The following is an 18771-nucleotide window of genomic DNA, read 5'->3' on the forward strand; positions in this document are numbered from 1 at the left end:
CCTCAATGCTGTTGAGCCTTTCTGGTCTACTCTGGAGAGATGGGTGTGTGTTACACTGCTACCTGAACATGTCTCAATTTTTCAGGAAGAATGGTATAAGATTCCCTCAAAACCATACAGGACCTGCATTTACCATTTCCAAGATGGCAGGGAGCCAGTTTGAATGCCCAAGATTTTCCTGCATCCTGTTAGGATTGGGTTTTTGGTGTTTCCATAGTTTTGTCCATTCACTGTATAGGACAGGGCACCAACATATTATATTGCTGATATAAGACAACATTTAATGCAGCAATTGGGACCAAGAGGGACAAGTCAAGCAGGGCCTTTAGCTTGACCTCCAAGATACTCTAACCTCAATTTTTCTGTCTAGGATCATTTCAAAAGTAAAAATGTTCAAGAACTAAAGCAAAAAATCATGGCATCTTGTCAAGAATTATCAGACTGTCCATGGGTATTTGAAAGAATCAGTAACCCACTGCAGAAATGAGTGCAGTATTGCCTACAAAAGTGAGGATGATACATGCAGCATCTCCTTTATCGGATGTGGTGTACAATAAATTGGAACATGTAGTATGCTAAAGTAGTACTGCATTTCTTGTTAAGGTAGGTTATGGTTATAATTTAAACCCAATTAGATGGGAACATAATTGAAAAGTTTACATTTCATACACATTTGTACTGACTAGGACAGTATTTTGTACTGAAATCAGTAGTGGCTCATAACAACAAATTTGAAATCATCTTGTAAATGGGTGGTTTGTGGCCAAATGTTTACTGGCACATTTTTGCTTGTATTATAATATTCTTTCAGCTGTTGCAATCAAGGATGGAATAAAAACAGTATTATGAAAATGACAGTTTGCTACCCACTATATGGAGGAGACGTTGAGTCACAGACAGGCACAACATAAAGACTGCTATACATTTTAGATGTTGACCAAAAGGCCTTCTTCTGAAACAGAAAACAGGCCTTCTTCTAAAACAGAAAACAAACAGAAGACACATTCATACAAGCACATGTCACACACTCATGACCACTGTCTCTGACCGTTGTGGTTGGATTATGAGGAAGGCCTCTTGGCTGAAAGCTGTAATGTATAGCAGTTGTTTAGTTGTGCCTGTCTGCCACTCAACATCTCCTCTGTATGGTGAGAAGCAATCTATCCTTTCCATAATACTGACGTTATTCTTTCACTTGTGTCAGTTTTTGCAGTTAATTATGACACACAATGCATGTTTTAAAAAATAATATAGAAGTGGTTTCCATAATTAGTTATGTGAATAGATGAGCTCCTATGTGTAAATGGCTTTAGCGTAATTTATGGAAGCAAACTCCAATGGCTGCTTCTGTCTTTAAACAAATAACTTGACTTATTCTGTGAAGGCTTTTCAACACAGTAGATGATATGGAACACAATATGTAAGTGAATGATTTAAGAACAATAATTACTATTTTCATCTGATACCAACAGGTAAATTCTGCTTGCTTGAATTTTCATAATTAGAAGCTATCTGAAATTAAGAGTCAAACTATTTGCTGTGATCCAACAAATAATCTGGGCTGCTTCTGACATGGTCCAATTTGGGCCCTTGAATAGAAGAATAAAATCTTTTGTCAACTGTATACAACTACCGGAATGCTTGGTTCAAGGAAAGTTTCGAGACTGACTTAAATACGGTATTCCATAACAATAATTATCTATAATAGTTTTAAGAATTAAATCTATTATAACTCCAACTGCGTTTCAGTTCATTCAGTTGTTTGGTTTAAAATCTGATATTGTGGTTTTGAAGAGAAAGCTGATTCACCATGATGAGCATAACTTGTCAAATGGCTTTGGCTATGGCTCTCATAGTTTTTGTTCCCATAGGGGATTCTCTTCAGAGAAAGACGTAAATGGTAGTACAAACAAAGTACTAGAAGACATAAATGAAAATTTTATGGCATTATACTCTTAATAGGAAACAGAAGCCATACTGACAAGTTACACAACAGGAATAAAACTAAATTTGGAATATGAGAACACAAAATTTGATGGGCCACAACACTCCACATCAGGACCTCAATTACTCATACTATACATCAATGACCTTCCCATAACTTTGAAGTGTTGTTGAAAAATTATAGTCTGTGATGATGACAATAGAATATGGTAATAACAAAAGCCCAAACCTGAACATACCTGACACAGGTGGCAGGACAACAGGACTTCATTTGGTTCACAGCAAAAAGTGGAGTCAACACACTGATAAACTAAACAGATGTTCAGCAGCAAGTATATTACATTTGGAAACATATCTCACAGTGCTGACATGAAGAAAAATATGCCATCTTCTTTTGCATGCTATCACTTTCCTTTGTCTTTTAGAAATATCATCTAAAAGTATATTAAATAAAGTTCATATTCAGCATAATAGACATAAGGAGAATTTGTAAAGTAACTAACATCTTGAACAAGCCTTTTTTAAGCTCTCAGAATTCTTACACTAATTTCCTAGGACTTTTGTTGCTTGATGGTATTTATTTGTAATAATAAACGTCAGTTTCAGATGAACCATGATCTGACCAGCTACAATATAGACACAAAAGTAATTTTTCATGTATATTTTATCTCCTTAACTTCGGGCTGGAGTGGTGTCCAGCATTCTTGTGTTAAGCTTCAATAAACTCTCATCCCCCCCCCCCCCCCCCCCAAGAACCATGGACCTTGCCGTTGGTGGGAGGCTTAAGTGCCTCAGCGATACAGATAGCCGTACCGTAGGTGCAACCACAACGGAGGGGTATCTGTTGAGAGGCCAGACAAACGTGTGGTTCCTGAAGAGGGGCAGCAGCCTTTTCAGTAGTTGCAGAGGCAACAGTCTGGATGATTGACTGATCTGGCCTTGTAACACTAACCAAAGCAGCCATGCTGTGCTGGTACTGCAGAACGGCTGAAAGCAAGGGGAAACTACGGCTGTAATTTTTCCCGAGGGCATGCAGCTTTACTGTATGATTAAATGATGATGGCATCCTCTTGGGTAAAATATTCCGGAGGTAAAATAGTCCCCCATTCGGATCTCCGGGCGGGGACTACTCAGGAGGAAGTCGTTATCAGGAGAAAGAAAACTGGCGTTCTACGGATCGGAGCATGGAATGTCAGATCCCTTAATCGGGCAGGTAGGTTAGAAAATTTAAAATGGGAAATGGATAGGTTAAGGTTAGATATAGTGGGAATTAGTGAAGTTCGGTGACAGGAGGAACAAGACTTTTGGTCAGGTGAATACAGGGTTATAAATACAAAATCAAATAGGGGTAATGCTGGAGTAGGTTTAATAATGAATAAAAAAATAGGAGTGCGGGTAAGCTACTACAAACAGCATAGCATACGCATTATTGTGGCCAAGATAGACACGAAGCCCATGCCTACTACAGTAGTACAAGTTTATATGCCAACTAGCTCTGCAGATGATGAAGAAATGTATGATGAAATAAAAGAAATTATTCAGGAAGTGAAGGGAGATGAAAATTTAGTAGTCATGGGTGACTGGAATTTGGTAGTAGGAAAAGGGAGAGAAGGAAATGTAGTAGGTGAATATGGATTGGGGCTAAGAAATGAAAGAGGAAGCCGCCTGATAGAATTTTGCACAGAGCACAACTTAATAATAGCTAACACTTAGTTCAAGAATCATAAAAGAAGGTTGTATACATGGAAGAAGCCTGGAGATACTGACAGGTATCAGATAGATTACATAATGGTAAGACAGAGATTTAGGAACCAGGTTTTAAATTGTAAAACATTTCCAGGGGCAGATGTGGACTCTGATCACAATCTATTGGTTATGAACTGTAGATTAAAACTGAAGAAACTGCAAAAAGGTGGGAATTTAAGGAGATGGGACCTGGATAAACTGAAAGAACCAGAGGTTGTACAGAGTTTCAGGGAGACCATAAGGGAACAATTGACAGGAATGAGGGAAAGAAATACAGTAGAAGAAGAATGGGTAGCTTTGAGAGATGAAGTAGTGAAGGCAGCAGAGGACCTAGTAGGTAAAAAGACGAGGGCTAGTAGAAATCCTTGGGTAACAGAAGAAATACTGAATTTGACTGACAAAAGGAGAAAATGTAAAAATGCAGTAAATGAAGCAGGCAAAAAGAAATACAAACATCTCAAAAAAGAGATCGACAGCAAGTGCAAAATGGCTAAGCAGGGATGGCTAGAGGACAAATGTAAGGATGTAGAGGGTTATCTCACTAGGGGTAAGATAGATACTGCCTACAGGAAAATTAAAGAGACCTTTGGAGAAAAGAGAACCACTTGTATGAATATCAAGAGCTCAGATGGAAACCCAGTTCTAAGCAAAGAAGGGAAAGCAGAAAGGTGGAAGGAATATATAGGAGGCCTATACAAGGGCAATGTATTTGAGGAAAATATTATGGAAATGGAAGAGGATGTAGATGAAGATGAAGTGGGAGATAAGATACTGCGTGAAGAGTCTGACAGAGCACTGAAAGACCTGGGTCAAAACAAGGCCCCGGGAGTAGACAACACACCATTAGAACTACTGATGGCCTTGAGAGAGCCAGTCCTGACAAAACTCTACCATCTGGTGAGCAAGATGCATGTGACAGGTGAAATACCCTCAGACTTCAAGAAGAATATAATAATTCCAATCCCAAAGAAAGCAGGAGCTGACAGATGTGAAAATTACTGAACAATCAGTTTAATAAGTCACGGATGCAAAATACTAACGTGTATTCTCTACAGACGAATGGAAAAACTGGTAGAAGCTGACCTCGGGGAAGATCATTTTGGATTCTGTAGAAATATTGGAACATGTGAGGCAATACTGAACCTACGTCTTATCTTAGATGCTAGATTAAGGAAAGGCAAACCTACGTTTCTAGCATTTGTAGACTTAGAGAAAGCTTTTGACAATGTTGACTGGAATACTCTCTTTCAAATTCTGAAGGTGGCAGGGGTAAAATACAGGGAGTGAAAGGCTATTTACAATTTGTACAGAAACCAGATGGCAGTTATAAGAGCTGAGGGGCATGAAAGGGAAGTAGTGGTTGGGAATGGAGTGAGACAGGGTTGTAGCCTATCCCCAATGTTATTCAATTTGTATATTGAGCAAGCAGTGAAGGAAACAAAAGAAAAATTCGGAGTAGGTATTAAAATCCATGGAGAAGAAATAAAAACTTTGAAGTTTGCTGATGACATTGTAATTCTGTCAGAGACAGCAAAGGACTTGGAAGAGCAGTTGAACGACATGGACAGTGTCTTGAAAGGAGGATATAAGATGAACATCAACAAAAGCAAAATGAGGATGATGGAATGTAGTTGAATTAAGTCGGTTGATGCTGAGGGAATTAGATTAGGAAATGAGACACTTAAAGTAGTAAAGGAGTTTTGCTATTTGGGGAGCAAAATAACTGATGATGGTCGAAGTAGAGAGGATATAAAATGTAGACTGGCAATGGCAAGGAAAGCGTTTCTGAAGAAGAGAAATTTGTTAACATCGAGTATTGATTTAAGGGTCAGGAAGTCGTTTCTGAAAGTATTTGTATGGAGTGTTGCCATGTATGGAAGTGAAACATGGACGATACATAGTTTAGACAAGAAGAGAATAGAAGATTTCGAAATGTGGTGCTACAGAAGAATGCTGAAGATTAGATGGGTAGATCACATAACTAATGAGGAGGTATTGAATAGAATTGGGGAGAAGAGGAGTTTGTGGCACAACTTGACCAGAAGAAGGGACTGGTTGGTAGGACATGTTCTGAGGCATCAAGGGATCACAAATTTAGCATTGGAGGGCAGTGTGGAGGGTAAAAATCGTAGAGGGAGACCAAGAGATGAATACACTAAACAGATTCAGAAGGATGTAGGTTGCGGTAGGTACTGGGAGATGAAGAAGCTTGCACAGGATAGAGTATCATGGAGAGCTGCATCAAACCAGTCTCACGACTGAAGACCACAACAACAACAACAAACTCTCATCAGATACAAAGAAAGAAATTACAAAGTTATCTTTCTAGATTCAAGGCCTGAATATTCCTTTTACTTGCACAACAAACTGCAATGTTCATTTTAAACAGATGTCTATTGTTACATCATATAGGTAACTGTAGTTCTTTGATAAAAATAAGCATGTCCTTGCAAATATTATTCCAGCAGAAAGAAAGAAATTGCAGCTATTTAATTGAGGGAACAGCAGACTGTTTTATAGAAACAGCTTTCTTACTTATTTTACTTTTTCAAATTTAGCTTCAGTGAGTACAAAAAATCGACAGGAGTTTAACAGTGGGTATTATTACAGAAAATATTTAATGAGCTTTTATCGGCATGTTAAATGTAATCCTGTTTTTGTTACCATGCATTTATTATATATACATTGTACATAAGTTTGATTTAATGTAACATAGTAAATGCAGCTAAAGCACATATGTAACATCTGTCTTAGTGTGTCTTCCTATAAAACCGTATGCTGCACCCCATACTCAGCTGAAAATTATCAGCTCAAGTCCATGGGAAAAGAATAAATGGATAAATTAAATTGAAGAAAGGCACAATAAAAACACTGCTGGAAAGTAAGCTTTTGGCCAACAAGGCCTTTGTCAAAACTAGACAACATACAGACACATACACACTCATGCAAACACAACTAACACACATACTATCACAGTCTCTGGCAGCTAGAGCCAGACTGCAAGCAGCAGGGCATAACGGGAGAGGCAACTGAATGGCAGTCAGGAGGAGGCTGGGGTGGGGAGGAGGAGGGACAGCGGGAGAGGGGACAGGGATGATAAAATGCTGCTGGGAGAATGCAGGAACAAGGTGGAGAGTGGGGCAGCTAGGTGCAGTTGGGAGGTGGGGGAGAGGGGGAAAATAGGAAAGGAGAGAAGTAAAAAAACTGGGTGTGTTGGTGGAATAGAGGGCTCTGGAGGGCTCTGTAGTGCCGAATTGGGAACAGGGAAGGGGCTGGATGTGTAAGGACAATGACTAACACTACCTCTCATTGTACATTGAAACAAGAAATGTCCTACCCATTATCCTTCCCACTCCTCCCACTGTGGTATTCCGCTGCTCACCAAACCTACACAATTCCTTGTCCATCCCTACACAATCCCTGCTCCCAGCCCCTTGCCTCACTGCTCATATCCCTGTAATACAACTAGACGCAAGTTCTGTATCATACATTCTCCCACCAACACCCACTCCGTTCCTGTCACAAATGTCACCTATCCCCTCAAAAGCAGGGCTACCTGTGAAACCAGTTAAGTGATCTACAAGCTAAGCTGCAACCACTGTGCTGCATTTTACATGGGCTTGAGAGCCAATAAGCTGACTGTCTGCATGAATGGCTACCGAAAAATTGTGTCCAGGGAACAACTGTACCACCCTGCTGCTGAGCATGCCACCCAACACAATGTCCTTCATTTCAATGACTGCTTTACAGCCTATGCCATCTGGATCCTTCTCACCAACACCAGCATTTCTGAATTATGTAGGTGGGAACTCTCCCTGCAGTAGATCATATGTTCCCGTAATCCTCCTGGCCTTAACCTACATTAGTCATTGTCACTCATCCAGCCCCTGCCCTGTTCTTATTCCAGCACTACACAGCCCTCTATTCCACCAACACACTTGGTCTTTTTACTTCTCTCCTTTTCAGCTATCCCCCTTCTCTCCCCCTCCCTTTGTCTAACCTCCCAACTGTACCTTGCAGTCCCACTCTCCACATCGTGCCTGCACACTCCTGGCAGCACTTTACCGTCCCCAACTCCTGCTCTGATATCCCTTCCCCTTGCCACCACAGCCTCCTCCTTACCCTCACCCAGTTGCACTCCCACAATGCCCTTCTGCTCACATTCTCGCTATAGCTGCCAGAAACTGTGGCCATTTGTGCCTTAGGTGCGTGTGCATGAGTTTGCTCATGTGTGTATGTTGTCTACTTTTGACGAAGGCCTTATTGGCTGAAAGCTAGCTTTCTGACAGTCTTTTTGTTGTGCCTTTCTGCAACTCAGTATCTCTGCTATATGGTGAGAAGCAATTATCCTTTTCATATATTGTTACATTCCATCCTGGGTTCCTCATTGTTTGTAATAGTTTGTGGAATATAAGACACATCAAAGACAGAAAGCATTGATTATCAGTTATTTCCTAAAGAGCAACCAGTTTGATTAGACTTTCTAACTCCATAGATTATAAAGAAGAATATATCATGTAATTACTTGGTCACATACTAGTTTTGTTGTATGAATTCATATTTCATTGTCACAAGCTGATTCTTGGACTTTAATTTCTGTATCAATTTTCTCAGTTCATCTTCTGTGACTGGTTCAGAAACATAATTTTCTTGATATCTTAGTAACCCACTTTTTTGACCTATTTCTTTCCAATGATAAGTGCTCCACTATGTTTATATAGCTATTACTGAGTATGTTTGCTATTTCTCTTCCATCTGTAACCACTGCATTGTGTACTTTCATTGTCCTGATCTATGTTTCCCTGTTTGATACATCGTTTTCCTTTCTTTCAGAATTAATTACATTTGAATCTACCTTTATCTTGTTTTCTGTGTTCATTATGGTGCTGTTAATTTAATTTTGCTTTTGCATCTCTTATTATTGTACTGTACCATACAGCTTTTGTAATATTTTATAGTTCTCAGCTATGCCCATTCATTATTCTAACATTTCAATGGTAATCCACTGTATTTGGTCCTACAGCTTTTCTTGTGTGTTTCTTTAGAAGAATGCTTTCATTAAAATGACATTTAATTCTTATAGTAAATGCATAATACTTTTAATTTACATGCTGCACAAACAAAAAAAGGAGCAGATTACATTAAAGTAACCAATTTATGATAATTGTGTATGATGTTTATTTACAGTTCAGATATAAGTTGTGTTCAGTGGCTAACCGTTACCTTTATATACTCTTAGTGGTAGGGGTAGTCTATGTTAATGTGTAATAAACTTTGTCCTACGACCCTGAATATGTCTTCAGGATAGGGTCTACAGAACACAATTTATGGAAAAATTAATAAATCTATTATTTTTTGTTAACTGGCATCCACAGTTCTACAGTATTTCAGAAAGTACAACATATTACACCTGGAATGTTACTGAATTTATTTATTTACAATAATGACTTCATCATTTTTCTATTTCCCATGTGACAACTTACTATGAAGTGCATCTTTGGCAGTCAATAGCTGTTATGAGGATGTCATCCTCATATCAATGATATTTACATATTTCACAACATATGAATAAGAAAAAAAAACAAGATATCTTGGGAAGTTGTAGTGCTTGATATAATAAATAATGTAATATTCTTACAACCTATGTTGAGTACCTGATAAGCTAGTTTTAAGGGTTGAAGTTCCCTTTCAGATTCATGACGAGTCCCACTGTTCATGGTATACAGGTCCTCTCTGTTACAAATGCAAATACTTGATGTTATGATTAAAAGCAATATGATCATGGCAAAAATAAGATACTAGTAGGAAGAACATGGCATATATTTAATACAACAGAGAAAGAGTCAGCACTTTTAAAGTGGCAAATATACTGTTACTTTTAATTTGCATTTAGCATGAGGGAGCGCAAATAGTTTACAGTAGTTTAACAACAGATAATTATTAATATAGTCTCTAACAGCTGCTTCTGTTTTTAATGTACATATGGAACTTAATCAGTGAATGGATGAATGACTGAATAGCAACACACCAGTGAAATTATGTACTGTTATGTAATTGTCGGAGTTCAAATAAATTATGAGAATGCAAATGGATCTTTGGATCTGACACTTTACATAACTGGCACCTTCCATTTTGCTGCCTGATTCAAGGTCACAGCAACTGCTCTACTTTGGTTTACAAAGATCCATCACAGTGAATATGACAGTTCACTGATTGTGAGACATCTGAAATTATGAAATGATTTTTAAAACTGTGATTTGTCAGTTATGTGTGGTGTGCTTTCTTCTAATATGAACATAAAGACTGCTTCTCTGTGTCAAACGATATGGGCAATAGGGACACTGGAACTGTGGTTCCTTACCACATTCATGACGAAAATGACGAATCATATTTGATTTATATTTGTAAATTTTGTCACAAGCTGGACACTGGAACTCATCTTGGTTAAGTGGCTTTTCTGCACTGTGTTGAATAAATTGCTCAGTATCTTCCAGAGGATAACTGTCAGCAAATGATGTCCACTCAGATGAGTTACCTGGAAAAGCAAAGTGAAAAATACTGCTCTCATCCTCAAATACTCACATCATATCACTCTTAAATAAAAGTGTGCTATAAATACATTTCAACAATTATTACTGCAACAGTATTATGGATCCTATGGCAGCTTCAAGGAACTGGTGAGTACTGGCACACGGATGGCATAGTAAAAGATTAGGAACCCAGTGATTGAAAAATGAAAACAAACCTCAACAATTCTAGATACACTCTTATGCTAACTGAAGAACACAAGAGATTCAGTGCGAAAGAAGGAATAACATTTGATGTGAAATGAGAAGCAAATGAGATTAATGAACATGTCTTTGACTGCTATGCCACAATACTGGAACAAGAAACACACAAGTTAGTAATACTGTCTTAAGTTTCATAAAACAGCCAGTGACAGTTTTAATAAGGTCATGCACACTCAACCAAAGAATCATTGTTTTCTGTCAGACAGTATTGATCAAGAGCACCAAAAGATGTTGATGTCCAATTTCAGATTATTTGCCACTGTAAAATTCTCTATAACAATTGAAGGACAGGACTGACAGTCACTGATAGCTTGTGTTTAGACCCAACAATCTGCAATGATTTAAGTGTAAAGCCAAAAGCCAATGGTTTATATGAACACGATGGACAAATGTTGATGATGGAATATTCTGACCAGCTAGGTACAGATTATAGAACGAAAGTATTGTATTGCAGAATGATAAATGATGGTTTTATCACAGCATTTAGAGATAAATTATAGGAAGTATACTTGTAAGAAATTTATAAAGCAGACAGTGTAAATGGAAAATTTCACTCTTTCTTAAACATATTCTTACAGTACTTTGAGTCATGTTTTCATCTAAAACAAACAAAAGTAAAACAAACAGCAGCAAGGATTATGGATGGGTAGCTCCTGGGAGTAAAATACCTTGTGCTAGAAGAGAAAGAGCTTCACCTAACTTTGAGGACAAGCTGCAGTCCCAAGTTTCAACTACATTATCGCTAGTATTGTAAAATCAATCAGTCTGCTATTAAAAAAGTGATATACATGCACTAAGTGCCAAAAAAAAAAGAAAAAAAAAACATTCCAACAATAAGGTAAAACATTTTAGAATAAACTCAAACAAAAAACCTTATCAAAAATAGTCATCAATATTAAACTTGAGTTCCCAGATCATTAACAAGTAATAATTCCACTGGCTATAGTAGTGTTTCTAGCAGAACACTGAAAGTTATGCTGAATTGATAGGCTTCTTCTTTAGCATTCTTTGAAATCAGTCAATGACTTGGGGCATTTTTTTCTGACACACTTAATTATGCTGTAGTTGCACTTGTATATAAAACCAGAGAGATACACAAACCACCTTTAATTACAAACCTATTTCATCTTCCAATCTTTCCAAAACTGACCTGTGATAGAATACTGACTTGTTTGATTGAACAGAACTTGTTAGTTATCTCTCACTTTGGATTTTGTAAAGAATTGTTCTTGGTGAGAACAATATGCTACAAGACATCCTAAAGGAAATGCCAGCTAAAAAAGAAAAATTATCCTGCTGGTATACTTCGTGACCTTGCCAAAGCCTTTGGTTGTGTAAATGACAAAATTCTACATGGCTAACTGTACAGTGTCTCATATTCATGGACCTAGTATGGATTAAATCTTACCATCAACAGAAGAAACAAGGGATCTCACTGACAGACTATGTTACAGGAATGAAACTAACCAGAATTGGGAAGAATGTGGGGACCCAGAGTAATTGGTACAGGGCTCACTCTTATTCTTAGGCTACATAAATGAAGTTACAATGACTTTCAAGGCTGGTTGAAAAACTGCAATTGTTGCTGAATACACAATCTTGGTAATCATGAGTTAATATGGTACTGGAGAATCCTGAGTGGAATACAAACAATGTAAAGTGTAATAATAACCGTCACCTTGTATGTGAGGTAGTGAGTTAACAAAGATGAAAATATTGAGAATTTTTTGAATCATGTCCTTCTTCAGAATTTATTACAAAATGACTATAAAGTCGAACTATCTAATGTATTTACTGTGTCTATTACTAAAGGACAATGTAGCCATGGTTGTGGAAGTACTTGATGGTATCATCCTTCTTACAGTTGTAGCAAGAGTTTATCATATATGGGATGGGGTTACAGTATAGTAGCTCTGAAAAAGGCCATAAGATTTGCCAAGGTAGCTCAGACAGTAAGGGGATTACATTTGAAAGACACATGTCTGGGTTGAAGTCTGGAGTTAACGGAAATGTCCGATTCCACCCATCTGCTTTGACCAATGATGTCACCAATATGGTGGAAACGACCATTCACAACAACTCCCATATTGTGACTATGACATCATTACATAAACATGACAACAAACACCAAAAATAGATCGAAAAACCAAATACATATTCCTCCAAAAATATAATGAAACTAACGGGACAAGCAGGGGAAACTGGGGGTTTGTGGGTGGGGAAAACTAAAAATAAACAGACACCACTAAACCAAATGACAAAAACGATAAAATAAAATGACAACATCATTCCCAAAATCAACTAAAAACAACAATCAAACACTTCTCTTGACCTATACAGGTCAACAGAAACTACCGACACCAAATCATGAAACTCAAAACTACAACCATGTCCACAATCATCATTACTCAAAAACTACATCAAACCAACAAAATTGGAACCAAACACTTCCCTTGATCTGAAGTCTGGGCCTGGCACACATTTGTGGTATGAAATGTAATTTAAGTACAGAGTAACTGCAATGATGATTTATCCCTTGCATAGTATGCTAAAGGTCTTAGTAAGGCTTTCGCAGACATGCACTACCGTCCAAGTATGGTCTGCAACCAAATCTTCCACAAACTATCCACATATACGCCTAATCCTACAACTGTCCACGAGAACCAGCTGCAAAAGAGTCACTAACAATTACCCAACATCACCTCAGACTGAAAAGCTGAAAACACATCCTTCTCCAGAGGTTTGACTATTTAGCAGTGTCAGTGATTGGTCATATACTGACCGAGATAGAGAAAGAAAGTTATAATATAGAATATTATATTGGCCTTTCAGATCACTCCAGTCAGATCTTAAAATTAAATGTATCCATAGAACACAAAACTAAAATATTCACATACAGAAGGGTTTTCTCTAATCTAGAAAGAGTTGAAGTTGTCATGCAGTTGAAAAATCACACATGAGATGAAGTGCACAGAGAGACTACCATGAACGGAAAGTTATCAAAGTTCCTCTAGATATTTACATTCAAATTTGAAGAAGTGTTTCCAAAAGCACAAAGAGTTATTACAGAACAAAACAAATAATGACTGGATGACCAATGGCATAAGGAAGTCCTCCATAAACCTTAAATAACTCAACAGCATAAAAAACAAACAAAATTATCCTGCATTTAGAAACTGTCACCACACATACAAAAAGATATACAGAAAAGTGTTACCAACAGAAAAAAGTTCCAAAATGATTAAAAGGCAGGAAATAAAATCAAAGCAACCTGGAAAAAAAGGGAGGCTAGTAAATATGCAATTTCAGCCTGATGGTACCATAGTACATGAACTCAAAAATCTAGCAAACTTTGCACATCAGTGCTTCAGCAATATAGACACCTACTGCAACAGTAGTTTTATAAGGCCCAGCCTATACAAACACTGTACAGTATACTAAACACAGTGATGCTGCAACCCTGTGGAAGAACTCAGCAGTGTTGTGTGCCACCTATAAATTAAAACCTTAGCAGATATAGATGAAGTACCTGTGTGCTTGCTGAAGGACTTTGTGGATTCCTTAGTGCATAACATAAATGAATCCTTCATTGTTGTGGGTCACTTCCCACTGACACTAAAGAATGAAAAATCCTGTCTCTACATAAGAAAGATGACCCAGAAACCATAGAAAACTATAGACCCATCTCTTTACTCTTATCATTTTCAACATTAATAGAAATCAAATAAAAATAGACTCATGGGGCACATAACAAAGTTCAATCTTCTGTGTAAAGAACAGTTTGGTTTCAGATCTGGTAAAAACACAGCATCAGTTATCACTCAAGTTATAAATGTTGTTCTGGAAGCAGTAGAGAAATGAGATCATATAACAGGTATCTTCCTCGTCTTTACCAAAGCTTTTGATACACACAATTCTGCTAAGTAAACTGGAGGCACTAGGAATAAAGGGAGTAGCAAATAAGCAATTTCATTCATACCTGAAAAACAGAGTACAATGGATGGAGATCACTGAAACTAACTCCAATCATACCTTAAAAAAATTTTCTCCACCAGAATACATTAATATTGGAGTACCCCAAGGAATGTGCTAATACTTTTCTTGATATTTACTATAAATTTTCACCAACATGCCGAACATAGTGAAACAGTATCGTTTGCTGATGACACTAACATACCAGTCAGTGATGAGTAATGTGTTACCAAGTGTACTATATACAAAAACCAAATAAACACCCAGGCACATATGCATGTGGATATAAAACAACAAATGAACCGTAAGTGTAAAAAAAAGAGTATTGGTTTCCACATAAGCAGAAAACCCAACCATAACTTTACAAGTTAAAGATGAGCTCATGGAATGTGTATCACGAACAAAGTTCTGCTGAAACCCTATTGAAAACTGAAGTCTGCTGAATGATACACACTTTTCTGTACAATCCCTAATGAAGTCTTATATAAGTGCACATCATTTTTCCACCTAGTAGTCGCTGAATGAATCTTGCAGTTTCTTCTGAATGAGTTAATATTGTCAACAGCAAATCCCATGATGCAATATATAAGGGTCAGTAAATGAAGATGAGACAGATGGAAAGAAACCTAAGTAAACTGCTCACTGTTTCAAAAGTAATCAACATACTTGTTGACACATTTATCCCACTGTGAGACAAAACGGTCAATGCTTTTGTGGAAAAATGTTTGTGGATGCCTGAAAAACTATGACTGTAGCTGGGTGTGCATCTCTTAGTCTGAAGTACATAAATTGATGGCTACAAATGGCTTTCTTCTGGGCTTATTTACCCACATGTTGCCAAAGTTGTATCAACTACACTGCACAAGTTTTGCTGGGAAGCCATTACACATTCTCCATACAGTCCTGATCTCTCCCGAAGCAATTTCCACTTTTTGGAGCCCTGGAGAAAGACGTTTGTGACTGTAGATTTGCTGCAGATGAAGGAGTGCATGCCTAGGTACAATCGTGGTTCCACAGGCAACTGCACACATTTTTCCATGAAGGTTTTTACTATCTTGTCTCATGGTGGGATAAATGCATTAACAATTATGGCAACTACTCTTGAAATAATAAACAGTTTACTTAGGTTTTTCCCTCTGTCTCGTTTTCAGTTGAATGCCCCTTATATGGACAAGGATGGCAAAGTTAGACAGCTGTGACAGTGGTCAACACAAAGTTCATGAACTGCAAACGTAGATCAGTTGGACAGTCCATTTCAGGGCTAAGAATATTATTGATGAGTTGGTTCAAAATATGACAAGACAGGAAAGGAAGGAATATTAGGGATTAATGTCCCATTGACAATGAGGGTATTAGAGATAGAGCACAAGCTCAGATTGTTTCAAGGATGGGGAAAGAATCATCCTGGGATATGCCTGGAGTGATTTAGGGACATCACAGAAAACCTAAATCAGGATTGCTGTACGCAAATTTGAACCATCCTCCTTCTGATGTCTTGTCACTGCACCACCTCACTCAGTGACAACATAGGAGATAATAGAATGAAAGTAAACAAAATAAACAAGCTTTTTTGTTTCAGTGTCAGAGACAGTAGAGATATTTGTCATAATGAAGATAGTAGCATTCATTTTCTGCACAAGTACTCGACAGTGGTGATTCCAATAATGTCTTCCATCCACCCTCACTACTAAGAATTTATAATGGTTGAATTCACTGACTGTTCAACCACCACCAGACAATGGAATTTATCTTTTACAGAGTTTTATGTCAAAAAGTATATGCACTGCATTTTTATACAATCAAGAATTAATCTGTTCTCTGAAAGCCATGTCGTAATGTTACTAAGTACCCTATTATATCATTATATCTAAAAACAAAGATGATGTAACTTACCAAACGAAAGTGTTGGCATGTTGATAGAGACACAAACAAACACAAACACACACACAAAATTCAAGCTTTTGCAACCAACAGTTGCTTCATCAGGAAAGAAGGAAGGAGAGGGAAAGGCGAAAGGATGTGGGTTATAAGGGAGAGGGTAAGGAGTCATTCCAATCCCGGGAGTGGAAGGACTTACCTTAGGAGGAAAAAAGGACAGGTGTACACTCACACTCACACACACACATATCCATCCGCACATATACAGACACAAGCAGACATTTGTAAGGGCCTTTACAAATGTCTGCTTGTGTCTGTACATGTGTGGATGGATATGTGTGTGTGTGCAAGTGTATACCCGTCCTTTTTTCCGCCTAAGGTAAGTCCTTCCGCTCCCGGGATTGGAATGACTCCTTACCCTCTTCCTTAAACCCCACATCCTTTCGTCTGTCCCTCTCTTTCCCTATTTCCTGATGAAGCAACTGTTGGTTGCGAAAGCTTGAATTTTGTGTGTGTGTTTGTGTTTGTTTGTGTGTCTATCAACATGCCAACGCTTTTGTTTGGTAAGTTACATCGTATTTTTTTTTAGAAATATTTTCCCACAGCGCTGGCAGGTCGATAGAAACACAAACAAACACAAACATACACACAAAATTCTAGCTTTCGCAACCAATGGTTGCTTCGTCAGGAAAGAGGGAAGGAGAGGGAAAGATGAAAGGATGTGGGTTTTAAGGGAGAGGGTAAGGAGTCATTCCAATCCCGGGGGCAGAAAGACTTACCTTAGGGGGAAAGAAGGACAGGTATACACTCGCACACACACACATATCCATCCCCTATTAGCTACATAATTTATACTATGTTCAATGTCTTTCACAATAATACTTGTGTCATCTGCAAAGAGAACAATTTCTGCGTCATTCGTCATGTTAAGTGACAGATCATTGACACACACTAAGAAGAGGGAAAAAATGGACCCAAAACAGAAATCTGTGACACTCTTCACTTTACATGAGCCCAGTCTCTTCTCTGTTTGTTTCTCTTTTCTCTTTGCTGACACTGGAGGATAACCTTATGCTTCCTACTTCCCTGATATGAAGTGGAACCAATGTTTCAACTTAGGCAAAAGTATTGTATGGCAGAAAATCAAATTTTTTTGTTAAATTAAAGAAATGCTTACCATCTTAACTTATTATTTAGACCTGTTAGTGTCTCACAAACAAGAGAATAACTAGCATTTTCTGTAGATACTACCTTCCTGAAGCCAAACTGAGAATCAACAGCAAATTATGTGTTCTGCAATGAGCCTCTACTCTCCTATACATTGCTTTCTCAAAAGCTTTTGAAGGCACTGGCAGCAAAGATATTGGCCAAAGATTGTATATGTTACCTCTTGATTCATTTTACACAGTGGTGTCACAAATCAGTGTTTCTGTTTATCAAGAAACTGATAACACCTGAAACACACATTGCACAGGTGACTGAGTGTGGAACTATTGTTTGGTGCACTGATCTTCATAATCCTCGAAACTTCATCATACCTATGGGAGTCTTCATTCTTTAATGGTGTAATAATTGATTCAATTTTGTTTTCCTTGTTTCCTGTAGCCGCATATGATGTAGTTGTCCGGAACAGCAAGTTTCAAGAATTCTACATATTTACCTGTATCAATAAAATTTAGATTAAATATACTGACTATTGACAACAATTGATTTTACACAACTACAGTGTGTCACTAACAGTTTAATTCTTACAAAGGATGGATGTAAATTGTTGTGCATTCACATTCTACCCTGACACCTCATTCACAACTCACCAAATAGTTTCATTATTGTTCTGTGAGATTCCTAATCTCTTGGCATAATGCAATGTTATGGCCTATCAGATGACATTACTCAGCACTTTACTTCTGTTATGAGGCTCCGACTGTCCTCCATGTTATGATATACTTCCCATTTCCTTCTACATGATATTATAATGCCATTAATTATCAAAATTGGTTACTCACTGCATATGTGCCTGCCCCTTTTTAATGAGAAAAAGCTATTTCCCTCCTCCTCAGTGGAATCTTCCACTCCCAGTTCACTCCTCCACCTTATTGTGTGACATGCAATTCTCTCTTCCTGTACCTGGGTGGATCCACCAGTGCTTAACCCCCATCCCATGGTATTTTCTCCCTCTTCCCCCATCCTCCTTGCCAGCTTCAGCTGTCAGCCACCATTCCCACCACCCAGCCACCGCCCAACTCATTTTTCCTCTCTTCCAATCAATTTGATACAACCCCTCACATAGTTAACGTGGAGTGCCTGTATAATGCAGCTGACTGGGACAGTGCAGCCATATTTTGTGTTCTGCATTACTTAGCTTTGAAGAAGGATGTTGTCCAAAAGCTTAGAAAACTTTACAGTCTTATTTATGTGCTTATTGACAGCTCAGTGCCTT

The 18771-nt window shown here is 38.0% G+C and overlaps 1 protein-coding gene across 3 annotated transcripts in view; it reads right to left on the reverse strand.

The window, feature by feature from the left end:
* Positions 1-18771, reverse strand: part of LOC126475335 (longitudinals lacking protein-like) — a 439557-nt gene that overhangs the window by 47566 nt on the left and 373220 nt on the right. For 2 of the 3 annotated variants that reach the window (XM_050103126.1, XM_050103129.1), the window contains one exon: positions 10052-10225. The exons of the other annotated variant lie outside the window; for it this stretch is intronic. In XM_050103126.1, coding sequence (XP_049959083.1) covers positions 10052-10225 — 174 coding nt within the window. The remainder of the gene's footprint in view (positions 1-10051; positions 10226-18771) is intronic. 3 annotated transcript variants of the gene reach the window in all.

This window comes from Schistocerca serialis, chromosome 4 (assembly GCF_023864345.2).
Source record: "Schistocerca serialis cubense isolate TAMUIC-IGC-003099 chromosome 4, iqSchSeri2.2, whole genome shotgun sequence".
Lineage (NCBI taxonomy): Eukaryota > Metazoa > Arthropoda > Insecta > Orthoptera > Acrididae > Schistocerca > Schistocerca serialis.